The sequence below is a fragment of the Solanum dulcamara genome, chromosome 8 (genome assembly GCF_947179165.1).
Source record: "Solanum dulcamara chromosome 8, daSolDulc1.2, whole genome shotgun sequence".
NCBI lineage: Eukaryota > Viridiplantae > Streptophyta > Magnoliopsida > Solanales > Solanaceae > Solanum > Solanum dulcamara.
The window spans coordinates 13,516,929-13,533,951 of NC_077244.1; the positions used below are offsets into that span (position 1 = coordinate 13,516,929).

Sequence of the window (17,023 nt, forward strand, 5' to 3'; positions counted from 1 at the left end):
ACTATTGTATCTACAATAATATACCCTCTAACTAACATACTTATCAAGATCGTCCATCCTTTTATTTGTACATTTTCACTCAAGAAGATGACAATGATACATGTGTCACATTAACTTCTGTATATACATTAGTTGTATTTGGATGTATAATTTTGTTATGTAAATGTATCAAATTGTATCAATTAAATATAGAATATATCTCTGATACATGTATCATATTTTCTTCTATATTGAGAATAAGAAAAGAGAGATTGTATATAGATGTATCAAACTATATCAATTAAATATATAATGTATCCTTGATACTTGTATCAAATTTACTTCTGTAATAGAAATAATGATACAATGTGCATCAAAGTAATTGTATTCCAGTGTTAGATTTACTTCTGTATCACGAATTATAATATATCTATCAGATTTACTTCTACATACGCGGTGGTTGTATATGACTGTATAGTCGAAAGCAGATATAAGTATTGACAATGATGGATAAAGAACTCAAATAAATGTGTAATAAAAAATCTGATATGTATAATTAGAATTCCCCAATTTTCTTGCTCAATTGAATCAATCAAACAATTTCATGTATCAATGTGTCTTTAAATACTGATTTTGATCCTTTCCGTATCAATTAGTAGAAAAATCAAGAAGAGAGGATTCAATTATGTGTGTGATTTTTGGATTGAAAATACCGACGAGCATAATTAAAGGAAATGCGTGATTTTCTCCCTTGTTTATGTGTTTTCATTGCTTTTAAAAGAATGTATAGCAATTTTTTGCTTTTTCACAACGTATGTATCATAGCTACAATCTCGTGATAGACTATATCACACATTTTTTTCTAGAAAAAAGTATTGTTACGTTTGATAGTTATTAATTATATAAGTGGGGTTTAACAAGGGTAGTGTCACGATCCAACTCCGTAGGCCGTGACTGGTGCCCGATATGGGCACTCATACGTATCCTTAGCCCCACCGAGCATGTTAGCAGAATAAACAAATGTAGAAATCAAAAGAGATCGCTAGAGAGCGCACGAAAACAGATGTAGCACACGAAGGCCGTTAAGGCCGTCACTGAACACAAGCCCAAAACACATATACAGAACCCACAACACAAGTCTAAAGACCTCTACAAAATGATAGCATAATCATATGACGGGACAGGGCCCCGTCATACCCTTAACCATTACGTATAAATATATAACAGAAAAGTTAGTGCCAAAATAGGGCTCCGGACAAAAGATCATTGTCAACCAATAGGGTGGATGTCCTAGGCGAGCAGATCAGCAAACCGAGCGTCTATACCTGCAGGCATGTAACGCAGCCCCCCGAAGAAAGAGGGCCAGTATGGAAAATGTACTGAATATGCATGGACTGTAATAAGTAAAGTCATTACCAGAGCAGAATGTGCAAAAATGAGCAAAGTATCCAGAATACCAAAATGCTTTTCATAACCACAGATAATGTATGCAGAAAACATATGACATATCCGGCCCCATTATGGGACTCAGTGAATAAATTGTGGTCGCCGCCCTATTACTGGCGCCACAGCACATCATAACTCTAGAGTAGGGAATATCTCCGTAACAGATCATATCATATCAGATGGTCATATCAGATCATATCATATTATACGTGTACATGGCACAACATAACTCCACAAATTCCATGGACAGGTCGTACCTGCCCCCTCAGGTTGGGGCATGACGAACAATGTAGAGAAGTACTCATGATAACAAATCCTGATCCGGGCTCAGTGAAAGAAGCATTGAGGCATCAACGAGTGGAGTCGTGAGAAACTAGATGCAATTTAAATCATATTTGAGACTCGATGGGGTACTTAAAATGAGCTATCATTCAAAAATCAAGACAAAAGTCATATCAAATACCTTTTAAAAGTTACTATGGGTTATATCAAAATAGAAATTTTGAGAATCATATACACATATCAAGGCATAACAAAATATCTTTTGGAAGATCAAGAAGTTGGCCATCCTAGCGACTCTACGGATAAGAACTTCCTTGGAATCATATAAAAGTCATATACTTGTTTCATAAAAACCATGCCAAAAAGAAAGATTAGTTTTACATACTTGCACCCAAAACATTCCAAGAGATAGAATAAGCTTAATACACTTATGCCGAAGATATGCCAAAAAAAAGTATAAGCCTTACATACTTATGCCAAAAATATGCCAAAAGAAGGAAACGTTAGCTTTACATACCTATTACGGATTACTCTTAACACGTTCGCCTCGTCGTCTCTTGAACTTATTTAACATAAAAGTAATTCTAAGGTTAGTGATCTTCGACTTTTCAACTTGTAATTCTACCACCAATTACCCATAGGAACCAATCTCTTATCCATTTTCTTAGACTAGTTCATTACTAGTTCTGAAGTTAGCGGAAATCAGGCAGCATCTCTCTTATAACTTGCCCTATCCAAACTTCCATTTTAACCTCCAAACCTTAGCAGACAACCAACAACAACAATCAGAAGCACATATACAAGTAAACCAATTCAACATTACTTAACACAAACTCCAAACAACTCGCTTAAAACTATGATATCAAAATAGGGTGTTTAGTCTCTATCTCGTAAAACCTTTAACCCTATAAAATGGAGGGTCGTGTGGCTGAAATCAGCAGAAACTACACCCCTTTTAGAACACTTTCCATCCCTGCAAAACACAATCAAACCACCTGCAAGCACAGCACAACAACCACAACACACTACTCGACTTCGGTTTAACTATAACGACCTTAATTTAGTTTGTTTCCAACGTCAAGCATCCTTGTACAATTTTTATACTTCCATCCATATATAAGACGTTTAATACACTCCATAACCACACCATAAATTCCAAATTGAAAGAAAAACCCTTATCTTACCCGAAATTGGCCAAAGCTTGCCAAAATTTGCCTTAGAATTTCTTCTAGCGCGGCTGAAACGTCGTGGTTGTTTGTTGTCCGCTTGGTGCTGCTCCAAACCTTAAATTTACATTATCAACACCCTCATAACATGTACAAACCCTTACCAAAACGTGGGAGAAGAGAACCAAGTCATACCTTAACAAACGGCTTCCCAAACTTACTGAAAATTAACTTCAGAAACTCCTTTACGCGGGTGAGCTTTGGTGGCTGTTTGCAGCCCTATCTTGCTACCCCAAATATTTAATTTACGTCATTAACACATCCACTTAGTTGAGAAATACCTTAGATAATTAATTTACGGAACGAAATCGAGGCTTACCTTTCATTTTGTCCGAAGTCATCGCCTCTCTCTCTTAACCTCTTAGGGTTTCTCTTTTTGTTTCTTTTGTTATAAGTGCTGAAATAAGATATGTACAGCATGTAGTACATATATACACCTCCTTAAGAGGTGACACGTGGAAGCCCCCTAGGGCGCCACCTCAATCATGCATCCAATCCAAAGCTGCCACATGGCAGCGTAGGGCCCACCTTAAGTAGGTATGTCACCTACTTGGTCCAAGTAGGTGCGTCACCTACTTAGTCCAAGTAGGTACATCACCTGCTTGCTTCCGAGTAGGTGCTACACCTCCTTCCATCTCTTTCGTGGGTTCGTAACCTCATCTCACTTTAAGAGCCTATGTACCCCTTGCTACTTAAGCTCGACATGCACTCAAGTAGCTTAGTTATGTAAGACGTCCAAGTCGGTGGCGTACGTGAGTAAGTCGAGCCCTATAACCCATTACTTGGCCTCCAACTCCTTTCGGATTCTTATAACCCCATTTCCAATCTTTCCTATTATTGGGGTATCTCATTCTCCCCTCCTTAGAGTTGTTTGATAGCGTTATAGATTATCCGACTCACATGAAGACTTCTAAGAAACTTAAGAGCCTTCCCAGAAACTTAAGAAGCTTAAGAAGCATTCCAAGGTACCAAAGTACGGGGTGTAACAGGTAGAATGTATGCAGACCTTATCACTATCTCGTGGAGGTAGAGAGGCTATTTTTAAAAGACTCTCGGCTGAGATGCAGCAATTTCAGATAAAAAAAATAGCTAGTGACAAGAAAACAGTACAAAGTCTACCGGAAGAAAGCAACAACTATAACAAAATAGTGCAATAATCAAAACATAATACACAACATACTAGGCTAGAGTATTAAAAAAAATAACAATGGATATCGAAAACAAGAACTACATTAATAAAGCTAGTACAATCGCAAGCACCAACCACCCTAAGTAAGACAATACTACACTACTAACTAACCTTTTACCCTAATACGTGTCCTCCACATCCTCCTATCTAAGGTCATGTCCTCGATAATCTGAAGTTGATTCTCTTATCACCTCTCTCCAATACTTTTTTGGTCTATCTCTATCTCTCCTCGTAAACTCTATATCTAACCAACCTCTCGTACCTCTCACTGATGCATTCATGTATCTCCTCTTCACATGTCCAACCCATCTCACTCTCGCTTCTCTCATATTGTCCACCATGAAGGCCACTCCCACCTTATTCTAAATATCCTCATTTTTAATCTTATCGCTCCTAGTATGAACACACATCCACCTCAGCTCTGCAACATGTGTCTGCTGAACATGAGAGTTTTTGACTGGCCAACACTCTGCCTCATATAACAATGTCGGTCTTTTTTAAAAAATCTTAAGAGAGAGCTCAAAGACCCATTTATTAATAACAATATCGGTCTAACCACCACTCTATATAACTTACCTTTGAATTTCTATGGTGTATTCTTATCACACAAGACTCTAGAGGCAAGTGTCCACTTCATTCACGTCGCACAAAATATTTTCTCTTAGGAATATTTTGTTTGTCAAGGCTCACTTCTACGTCTTTCTCATAGATCGCCTACTAACTTTACACTCCACATACTATGTCTTGGCCCTGCTCAACCTGAATCATTTAGTCTTTAAAATTTATCTCCATACCTGTAGTTTAGCATTAACACAATTGCACATCTCATCAATCAGTACTATATCATTCGCAAATAACATACATCAAGGCACCTCATCTTGAATGTTCGTGTCAATTCATCCATCACCTAGGAAAATAGAAACGAACAAAGAATTGACCACTGAGACTCCTCCCATCATTCTTACCAGCATTTTAGCTCCTTTGTACATGTCCTTTATCACCCTAATATATGCCACCAATACACCTCACGCCTCACGGAATCGCCACAAGATTTCTCTCAGAACTTTATCATAGGTCTTCTTAAGGTCAATGAACATCATATGTAAGTCTCTTTTATTTTTCCGAAACTTCTTAATAATTCTCCTCACAAAATGGATGACCTTTGTGGTTGATCGCCCTAGCATGAACCAAACTGATTCTAGAAAATACACACACTCCTTCTCATCATCTCCACCATTCTCTCCCAAATTTTTATAGCGTGTCTTAACAGCATAATACTTTTGTAGTTGTTGCAATTAGGGGTGTTCATGGTTCGATTTGGGTCGGTTATTGATTAAAACCATAACCAAACCAATTTAATCGGTTATTAAATGTCTAAAACCATAACCAAACCAAGTAAAATAATAACCACGAGTTTGGTTATTGTCGGTTTGGTTCGGTTTGGTTCGGTTATTCGGTTTATGACTAGCCGAGACAATTCAAATATTCTCTCTCTACATTCTTCAAATTCTTATGAAACTCTTTTTTCCTCACGGCCTACAGAGGTTCGAAACATAAAAGGAAACAACTTAAACATTCGAAACAAAAAAGAAAATAACTTAAAATCAATTTAAAATTTGAAAAATTTCTTACAAACCTTCTCAAAAATTGACAATCTTGTACTTGGGGTTGAGGAGTTGAGGTTGCTCTTGAGCCTTCACTGTTAGTCTATGACTGTGAGTATGTGATTTTGTGAGAAACCAACGTGAGAGGAACAAAAATATAAAAGGAAAACATATACTAGGATTTTAAAGTTTTAACTTTTACCTTATGTTGCTGCCTGCTGCTTAAGTGCTTAGTGCTTATTAGGAATTTAGGATTTAGAATTGAGCTTGAGAGTTGGGCTAATGGACTTGGATTGTTGGACTTGGACTGTTGTTTAGTGTTTATTAGAATTTATAATTGGGCTTGAGAGTTGGGCTTGAATTGTTGGGCCTTAAAAATAAGTAGATTAATATTAAATTAATAATTAAAAGGTATAAGATATCGTTAATTATTTATGAAAAAATAATATTATACATATAAATAATTATAAATTTTATGTATATAATTATCGGTTTGGTTCGGTTATTTATTCGGTTATTTTTTCCTATAATCATAACCAAACCAAATATTATCGGTTATTCAAATTTAAAACCAAACCAAACCAAACCAAATATCGGGTTTTTTATTCGATTTGATTAAATTTTCGATTTAGTTTTGGTTTTAACCAAAACTGTGAACAACCCTAGTTGCAATTTTAAACATCACCCTTATTCTTGTATAACGGAACCATCGTACTCTACCTCCATTCCTCGGGCATCTTAGCCATCTTAAAAATGATATTGAACAAGTTAGTCAACCACTCCAAACGTGCTCTAGCCGTGCTTTTCCAAACTCCATCGAAATCTCATCCGATCCGATCGTTTTTCCCTTGATCATCTTCCTAATAGCACGCATCACCTCATTAACCTTAATATGCCTACGATACCCAAAATTTTGATGTCTCTCCAAGTATTCCAGCTTATCCAGCATAATGTCTTTGTCCCCTTCTTAATTCAATAGTTTATGAGCAATATATTTTTTAACTTTGCGATTTAGAATTGATACATTATTCATTAAAAAGTGGTGCACATATATATCTTATCTAATAAATCGTGCATATTTATCATTGTCATTAACAAAAAAAATTTGTGATGAATTAAAAGAAATCCTAAATTATTATTTTTTTAGTTCCACAAATGTTACATAGCTTTAGAAATCACCTCACTTGTTTTTTATCTATCTAAACCCGATCCTAATAAAAAAAATCAAGTCATGAAAAGGAGTTTGGATGAATCTGAATAAAAGAGGAATTGAATTTCTTTTAATTAGATCGCATTTAGAGAAGTTATATATATATTATTCTTTAAACGAGAAATATTCCCACTCTAAATCATAAAAGGTATGTCTACTTTTTATTTCCTTTAAAAAAGAAGTTGTATATCAACAGGTAAAAGACTTTGAGATCGATTGACAGACAAGGGACAACTTTCATTTACGTAGGCTTCTTAATATGTAAGGTTCGATCAAATCTATTTTTCAATATAATTGAAATCTATATTTAATATGTATATTAGATGTACAAATATATAAATTTATATATTTACTGACCGTTATGTAAATTAAATTACACAAAGTAAGCATCGGACCGTGAGGTGGGGTTGAAATGGAAAAGACACTGACAATTTCATACTCTTTATCAATAATACGTAATCAGGAAGCAACAATTTTGTATGCAAAGAAAATAAAAAAGCAATTACAACCGCAATCACAGCCACATTCTACATAGCCACATTGTACGTCATTGTCAATATACAGTCTGAACAAAATAACGTGACATGAATAGGACAACGCTCATTGTTCTAGTGCCACCCACCCACACAAAGCAGTCGATAAGAAAACTTTATCAATAATTAGCTAGTATTTAGTATTAAATTTCCAAATATTTTTGATAAGTTGTTTTTGGGTAAAATTTCATTATGCTTTTGGCTATAAATTTTTTCAAGAATACTTGACTTCAAAAAGTATAATTTATACCCCTTAAGTTCTAAAAATTATTTAAAATATCATAAGTTTGTATTATCATTTTATAATAAACATGTTTCGTCAAAAAATAGCTTTATAACATAATTGATAACAATCAACAATAAAAAATAATAATATATGATTAATCACATACTCAAACTTGTCAATGATTCATTTGGAATTATAATCCATTAAAAACAAATTGTTCTAACTTTTACAGAGAGGATGGATAAATATTAGAATAAATTAACAATGAGTGTCCTTTTTATAAAATATAAAAGTTTGAAGTAATTTTAAATATTTTTAAAAAATTCAAATATTAGAACTTTGCCCAACTACCAATTTGTTTTAGTATTTAAAATTTTGAAATGTTCCCAAATATATTTATTAAATTATATAGCTAAACATCACTTTTCAAATTTTCTCAAATTTTTCCCAAAAATATTCGTGACCAAACGAGCCTATCCGTTTGTCCATAGATTTTGTTACTGGGGACCCCCTTTCAGATCAAAACTTTAATGGCTTACTATTCCAATTCACATACTTCTTATCGCCGTAACTTTATTGTTTGTTATTTTTAATAATTTATAAGTTGAAAATTGTTTAAAAGTTTTAAAATATAAGTAATAATCTGTTTGAATTGACTTATTTTTAAGCAGTTTATAAGTTGAAAATTGTTTATAAGTTAAAAAAAAAAGTAGGTGCAGTTTTTTTTGACTTATAAGTTATTTTCAACTTATAAACTACTTAAAATAAGCTCATTCAACTAAACTCAACTATTTATTGGGGTTTATTTTAAGTACAAAATGACTTTAAGTTGGTCAGTCAAACACTTAAAAAAAAGCTGAAAACAACTTATAAGCAGCTTATAAGCCAATCCAAACAACATCTAGGTATAATCTAACTTATTATTTTTTTTACTTATAAACTGCTTAAAATAAATTTATCCAAACAAACTCAATTATTTATTGAGGGTTATTTTAAGCACAAATAATTTTAAATTGATCAGTCAAACACCCAAAAAAAATATTATAAAAAGGGTTTCTTACTCTGAAAGGCAGCTTCTATTTCATTCACGCTAAGTACAATTGCAGTGTACATGAAGCAAGTTCCAAACTTTAACCAACAATATACAACAGATCCACATTTATTCCTGAAAAAATCATTCAACTAACTAACAACTCATTCAATTTAAAGGTGTACTTTACCCTACAAATGCATTTCTTTCTTTTCTTTAGTTTTTTTTACCCCTCACCCGAGAGCTCCCACATTTTTTGCTTCCGTCTGGGCAACACCTCGTCTACAAATGCATTTCAAAGATACTGCATCAAATTATTTTTTTACTTTTATCATTGTTTTAAATACACTGCGCAGCTCCAAACACCAACAAGCATGTTGGTCAATACAAGTATCAAGTAATTCTAGTCTAGGATTCACGCCCAAATATTGTAAATTTTCCATCTCAATCTCAATGCATACAGAATAATACAATATAAATCTAAATGACATTTCCTCATTTTAATGTATGAGTAAATTAATAAGTTAAAAAAGAAAGAAAAAAGATCATAGCATTTTTATGGAAATTCAAACAAACAGAGTATGAACTTATTTTACAAAAACAATTCAAGCAAATATAAGTTTTACAAAAATTCAAAAAGGATTCTGCAGATTCTGTGTGTTGAAAACTATCATCACAAGAGAAAAATCAAAACGAATTGCAAAATCATCAACAAAGCATTTATCAAACGGTCAATCAAAAGTTAAATTTCAAATAGCAGACGAAACTAATGAATCCAGTGAGTAAAAGAATCAAATAAATCCAATGATAGTTTCGTACAGATTCCAAATGCAACAAATCTAATCATGACGATCTATCAATGCAGTAGACTTATATATATCTGTATACTATATGAACTGATTGCATATGAAGATATGTAGAACCACTCAAAGAATTTCTCTCCTAGCATCATACCCGAACTGCGATCGTTGGATATTCTGTTGTCGCTTCTTGTACACCAATGCACCGAGACCTACAAAACAAACGGCGGCGATTACTCCAACTGCTATTCCGGCCTTCTTCCCACTCGTCATTCCACCACCAGAGGATTCCTTCGACGACTCTTCACTCTCGTGGCTTATATCACTTGCAACTTCAGAATTCGGAGCCGGTGCTGGTGCCGAAGACGGAGACTGTTTCGAAGTAGCATTCCCTGGTGATGGCGCTGGAGACGAATCCGGAGATAGATCAGACGGCGGAGGCGCTGGAGGAGAGGTCAGATTTGATAAAGGTGACGGAGCCGTACTCACCGGTGGATAAGCTACATCAGCGCCAGATTCCGGTGCAGGACTTGGTGAACTTGCCGGCGGATCTGTACAGGTACATTGTTGAACAAACAAAACAGCAAAGAGAAGCGTGAAGGTAAACATTCGAACTGTCGCCATTTCTAACAAATTAAGCCTTCCTTTTCCGCCTGTTAACACAAATCAAAAAAAAAAAACTAAATCAAACGATTTACAATGCATAACAAATGCAGATCGGGAGATCTACATAGTATATGTAATGAAATTGAAAAGCTTAAACACTGAAGTGAACTGAAAATACCGTGTTTGCGAGAAAAATCTAGAGAGAGAGAGAGAGAGAAAGCGCGTACCTGGAGAAGTGTGGAGGAAGAAAGTGGCGATGAATGAGGGAATGCTCGATTTGTTGATGACGTGAAGGAGAAAGAAACGGAATGGATCTGAATTTGAAAGATGCGTAGGGGATAGAAGAAGAAAAGTTGCGTATTTTGGTTTAAATACTCCACAATTATCAAAAATTCAAAGTCATCATCACGTTTGGATTTTTTTGTTTTTTACTTTTTACTACTTTTTTTCTAATTTATATGATTTTTTTTTGTTTTTATATTTGCAAATTTGCATTATTTCATAGTATAATTCTATAATAAAAAAAATGTCGTTTTTTAGAATTATAATGTATTAAACTAATTAATCATCATACTTTAATGTAATAATCACTATCAAAAATATTCTTTAACCTCTAATTTAATCTAATCATAAAATGAAATAATTTTTATACTGAAGATATAAATGCGCTAAAGGATGTGAGTTGTGACATAAATCGTAATGATCAAGAAAGAATAGGCAATGAAATACATATTTTGGTGGATAGAGTCATGATAAAAGTCATAAAACTATTTTGTACTTTTATTAGTGAAAACTGTTTTGTACATCTTTCAACTTTATTTTAAAATTAAATTCTTTTCTCAATTTGGGATAATAGATATTCTTTGCTCCGTAATCTTATGCAATGACTATTTTATCTTTAAATTTTAAAATATCAATTTATGTAATTTTTTATATTATGTATAATATTTTATTTGTAAATATGTACATATAGTTTAAATAATTTTATATCTTATTATAGATTTTTATTTAAGTTTATTAACGTTATAAATAAATTATTATTGTATAAATTTGTTACGAAATCTAAAGAAATAGATACCAATATCAACTGAATTAATTTTGATGAGCACAAACATGTTCAAAAGATGTGGGGCAGTTGATCGGGCTTCTCCTCACTTAATCAGAAGTCTCGAATTCAAATTTTGGGTATAGAAAATTTTTGATAAGGAGCATTTTCTGTCGAATGAAGTCTTATGCGGTGCTAATTCGGATTAATCGTACCCCAATACGAATATCGAAGACCAGATGAGAAACATGAGATAAAAAGATGTATAAACATTCTTGTTTATTGTTTTGGTACATAACATTCTTGTGTCTTCTTTTTAAAAAGAGAGGCAATTTTCTTGACTCATGCTTAACTTGGATGAGTGACCTCTTTTGAACATATGGATAGCAGGACGACAGCAAACTCGAGTGCTTGAGATTGAAGGTGAAAATTTCTTACCAATGCCAACCAAAAAGAATCACCATTTAAACGTTTTGCTTGCTATCGACTAAGGATTTCAATTCATTTCTAAGATTTAGATTATTGCTAACGACTAAGGTTTGTTTGGTACGATCGATAAGGAATAATTACTTCCGAAATTAATTTTGGGATAAACTTATCCTATATTTAATTGGGATAATATTTTCGAGATAACTTATCTCGCCGGAATTAATTATCTAGAAATTGTAATGTTATTTTTATCCATATTAAGTGTGAGATAACAATTTTAAAATAACTAATCTGAAAATAATTAATTTTGGAATAATTTGTTCCCTAATCAAATGAGACATAAGGGGTTGTGTTATTACTGGGTGTGTGAACAAAATCTCATATTGATGGATGAAAAGAAGAGTAAATATGTTGGATATTTTTAATCATGTAAGGCCTTTTGGGGATAATCGTGCAAATTTGATCTAAAGCAGATAATATTAAACTACACGTTAAGATTATTTTTTTTACTTAGCTTAGCCCAACAATTAGAGTTGATGAATCTAATGATACATATAGTTTGCAGGATCATTGAATTCGATTTCACTAGTCAAACAGTGTAACCACATACAAAAATGAACTACACCATATTAAACCATAATCTAAAATCGTACATGTTATAGAATTTCGTTTGCTTTTCAAAAAAGAAATTATCACAAGAATCTTCACTAGAACTTTACAAGAATTGGAGGAAGGAAGAAGAGAAGGAGAATGTGTCGATTATTTTTTTGTTGAAGAATGCAGTAACTCTCCTGCTTATTTAACAGACAAGGCACTAATTTAGGAAGAGTCCTAATTTGTCACGATCCTGACCCGACATGAGTGATACCCACACTACCTCTCCGTTGGAAGAATCAATTACTAACCCAACTTAACCTATCAAGACTAATTAAATAAGCAATCTATATAAAAACACCATATAACCATGTAAAAGGTAAAGGACCAAGTTCCAATAAATTCAGTCAAATCAACATAAACAACTGCAGATATAATCCCCTAGAATCTAAAAGTCTTGTACCAAAACTCTAAATGTCTGAAATAAGGAATGCAACCCCAACTAAAAAAACAGCAAACTTAATTCTATGAAATACTTAAGTCCGAAGAAATAGACAAAGAGGTGAAGATGAACACATGGCAGCCCGGAAAAGTAGCTCATCCTTGAATTCGAATGTCAAGCGTCCCTCAACTGAATACTCGTATAAGCAACCCGAATATGCCTTCTATTCAATAAAAAAAGAGCAAGTGTAGTAGCAGTACACAACTATTGTGTACTGGTAGGATCATATGGTCAGTTCCAAAGACATGAATGTAAACAAGTAATCATATAATAGTAAAATAGACCAACACATATACCAAAAGTCACAACATGATACAGATTTTCAATCACGATATCCTAAATCAATAGTCAAACCCATCGGTGGCCCCTTAAAGTTGACACCAAATTTCACTTACACCTTAACTGAGCGATGTTCACTTTAGACACCTTATGTAGGGTCCCTATGTGTCAATTTGAAATTAGTTTAACAATCAGCTAAAATTACACCGTGTGTGTAACATACTCGTGAATGACCTGTCAATACAACTAATTAAAAAAGAACAAGTGGCATTTGAGTGCAAAATTAATTTTAAAAAATACAATATAGGAAAAAAACTAAATTTCAGCAATAAATATTAATTAAAAAAATACATATTTCTAAACCCCACCACAACTACCCCACCCCTCCTTCCTCCTTTCTTTCCAAACTTTCCCAGCACCTTCCTGAGCCCCCAATTTCTTCTCTGCTTTTTTTTTTTCATTTTAGGATTTTCATTAAATTTAGATTTTCACTTTTTTTCATAATTATAATTGTTGGATCTAAAGAAAAGAAAGGAGAAAAAGATGATAGTGAGTGCGATTTTCAAATCTGAAAAAAAATATTAAAATTAAAAAATTCTTACGATAGTGATAAAATTAATGGCGATGGTGAGAAGAAAAGAGTGAGAAGAAGAAATAAAGAGAGAAGAAATATAAAATATGGGTGTTGGTATTCATTTTCCGACAAAAAAAGTGGAGGGAGGTGATTGTAGATTTAGAAAAATAATACAATGAAGAAAAAAATGGATTAAAAATGGATTTGAATAAAAAATTTGACCTCTACCGAAGGAGTTTAAGCTCGAAAAAATGGCAGGAGATGGCGGCTTGAGAAATGGAGAAGAAGAAGAGAAAATAAATTTCTAAATGACTAAATAAAGCCTTTCACGCGCTATTGTTGAGTATATCATACTCACTTTGTCATGTCAGCAAAAAATGTCAAAATGACATAGCGGGACCCTACATGAGGTGTCATAAGTGAACATCACCCACTTAAGGTGTCTAAGTGAAACTTGGTGCCAACTTTAATGGGTCATCGATGGGTTTAATGCATGAAACATGTCCCACGTGATCAAAAATGCACATATTTGATTCTCTCATGAAATCCACACACAAACTATTAGTGTACCAATATGGTATCCGAGCCAACTATTATTTGTAAATTATATTGACGAGGTACCCGAGCCAACCATATAGATATTTGTACCAGACGCGGTACCCGGGTGAACCATCAATCACAAACAATATACACAATCACAATCACAATTAATAACCACACTTGAAACCACAAGTAAATAAGCAGGTTCATTACATGAGATTATCAACATGGTGTTATTTTACATTAGCTTTAAGTTTCCTTCACATGTATTGCACAAATAATGTTGCAAAGTAGTAGACATGCATACATACATAATTTTTTTAGAAAAACAATCATCACTTACCTCGAATCAAGCCTTGGAAACTCTAAAGAACCTGAGATTTTCCCGTTTACAATGCATTGTCTTGTTCTTCGTCTAAAATAATAAATAAATACAAGCAATCAATGACAATAGCCTAATTAAACCCAATATACTCAAAACCTTAATCCCAAGTCAATTCATAATTATTCTATCCAAATTAGGGCCTTCCCCACAATTAAACTAAGTCAACCCCCCCTCAAATAATAATAATAATAATAATAATAATAATAATATTTTAAATTATAAGGCTTTAAGAATTAATTTACAAGACTAGAGAGTAATTAACTTACCTTTGTCGATGAACACAATGAAAAACTGGTGATTTTTGCCCTAAGTCGCTCTTATAGTTTCCCAAAATGAGATAGACAAATAATGGTCGTTTTTAAAATTTTATGACTAAAATCTCGACTTACTTGCTATAGTGATTCCACATTGCTATAACGGCATCTTGTAGTGATCTACCCCACTATAGCGCCTGAAACACTCACTATAGCACCTACTTGTAAGTTCCGCTATAGTGGCGTGATGCCTCTATAGTGGCTTGCACGGAATCATAGACTCGTAAACCTCCCCAAAAGCCCCTGTTTTGCAACATACCTTCCACCCTTGACGTTTCAAACCAATCCTTTCACACCAAGTTCAATTTTGAGAGTTTTACTCATTCGAATTCAATTTTGAAAAGTCCTACGGACTCCTTAATGTCTTGGTTATTGAAAGAATCAATCCATACTTAGACATTATCTCCAATCCCTTTACGAATTTTTCTAGACCTAACCTTACTTAAATTCCGTCTAAGACTGGCCTAACCTAAAATTTTCAAATCAGCACCCAATAAGTTTTTTGGCCCAATTTTGTCAGGCCCCGAGAGGGTACCCTAGACGTGACCGACACTCAGGAACCATTTCTGGCTCCCAAGCGAACCACATAGCCTGATCACACATCCGTTCATTCATTCAATCAGCGGAAGACTTAAAATAAAGAGAATATTTGGTGGACAAATCTCAAATCAACAATCTAACTCAAGAAAGAAAGGCCATGGGCCAACAAATCAAACTTCAATCTTTGTCATTAAAATAGTTTGATAAGAATAATTTCAAGGAAATAAAATATTCAATCGACCCATCACTATCTAGTCTATGAAGCCTCTATCACTACAATCTAATTGGTACCAATGACATGTTCATGGCTACCTCAAATCAAAATGAAAATGGCTAACTCGATGCAAGAATGATATAAGCGGTGTCCTCCGGATGTAAGGAAGGACTCACCAATACGCTGAGTGTGTATAGATCTTCAATGGTGCTTCTATTGACGATCTCTTAAACCTGTCTCTGCATCATGAAACGATGCAGGTTCAATGTCAGTACATGGAATGTACGAGTATGTAATATGGCAGAATGAAACATACCTCAAGGAAGAATAACGTCGGTTCAAATATCTCAAATTAGAAAGATAAGAGAGACTCAATCAAAGTATCATAAGTCTAAAATAAGAATACATTTTAGACAAAGACCAATCATAAACCATCCAATTCAGTCTAATCATGTATGATACAATTCAATTAAATTATTCAATCCAATCCAATCATATATCATTCTATTCAACCCAATCACATATCACCTAATCCAATCCATCACACATCATCTAACCCGATACAATCGTACACAATCCAATCACATATCATCTAATCCAATTCGATCATATACAATCAACTCAACAATCAACTCAAAGGACTCAACTCAATAAATATGCAAATTAAATCATGCAATGTGTAACACCCCTCAAAATTTTTCCAAGGATTCGGACCCTTCTTGTGTTCGGAAGGGGTCGAACCCGAGTATCTTGAAGTATATTCGTGAGTTAAGATGAGTCTCTGAGGGACGGAGCAGTGTTAGAGGTGATGTGGGGTCACTATGGACCCCTAGGACCGAGCTAAGTCTGAATGATCCATCGTGGCTAAGTTTAGGATGAGTTCGTATAAGGGTCGACTTTTAACGACCCTATCTTTTGAAGGAAGTCAATCTGGGTGGATCACGACCTATCAAATTAAAGTTCATCGAGTCTTCTTTCCAACGCCACCAAGAACGTAAATTTTGGAGTTCGGAGTCAAAAGATATGACAATCCTAAGATGAGCTAGCACGGCAGGAATTTCATTTTGGCCTGGGTTGCAACTGCTGGGGGAAATGGACTTGGCGCTGCAATGGCGCGATGCGCCACTATCGCGCCAGGAACATGCCTCAGTAGTTTGGTCCCTGGCGTGACGCACCACTAAAAGTTGTGCAGGGTTTTTCAGGCCAAATTCCCAGAACTCAGGACAATGGCCTTGGAGTTGTAAGGGCGCGACGCGCCACTATCACGCCAGAAACATGCCTCAGTAGTTTGGTCTCTGGAGCAGCGCACCACTATGAGGTGTGCAGGTTTTAGGCGTATTTCGGCCTGGGGCTGCAATGGCGCGATGCGCCACTATCGCGCCAGGTGCATTTTTGCCTATTTTTCAGAACTTTGAGAAGGGGCAATTTGGGAATTGCCCCAAATTATATATGTATCACCCTAGGTTATTTTGGGAT

General features: G+C 34.4%; 1 protein-coding gene across 3 annotated transcripts; it reads right to left on the reverse strand.

Moving 5' to 3' along the window:
- Positions 1 to 8,764: 8,764 nt before the first annotated feature.
- Positions 8,765 to 10,486, reverse strand: LOC129899401 (uncharacterized). Of its 3 annotated transcripts, none has more exons than XM_055974355.1 (3): positions 10,359 to 10,486; positions 9,680 to 10,178; positions 8,765 to 9,007 (listed from the first exon to the last, which is right to left on the reverse strand). In XM_055974355.1, the coding sequence occupies exons 2-3, from the start codon at positions 10,147 to 10,149 to the stop codon at positions 8,959 to 8,961; spliced, it is 519 nt and encodes a 172-aa protein (XP_055830330.1). In that variant the 5' UTR covers positions 10,150 to 10,178; positions 10,359 to 10,486; the 3' UTR covers positions 8,765 to 8,958. The 3 variants fall into 3 exon arrangements, with proteins under 3 accessions (XP_055830330.1, XP_055830329.1, XP_055830331.1); XM_055974354.1 differs by having other exon boundaries at positions 8,993 to 9,029; positions 10,359 to 10,480; XM_055974356.1 differs by lacking the exon at positions 8,765 to 9,007 and having other exon boundaries at positions 9,493 to 10,178.
- Between the last annotated feature and the right edge of the window lie 6,537 nt (positions 10,487 to 17,023).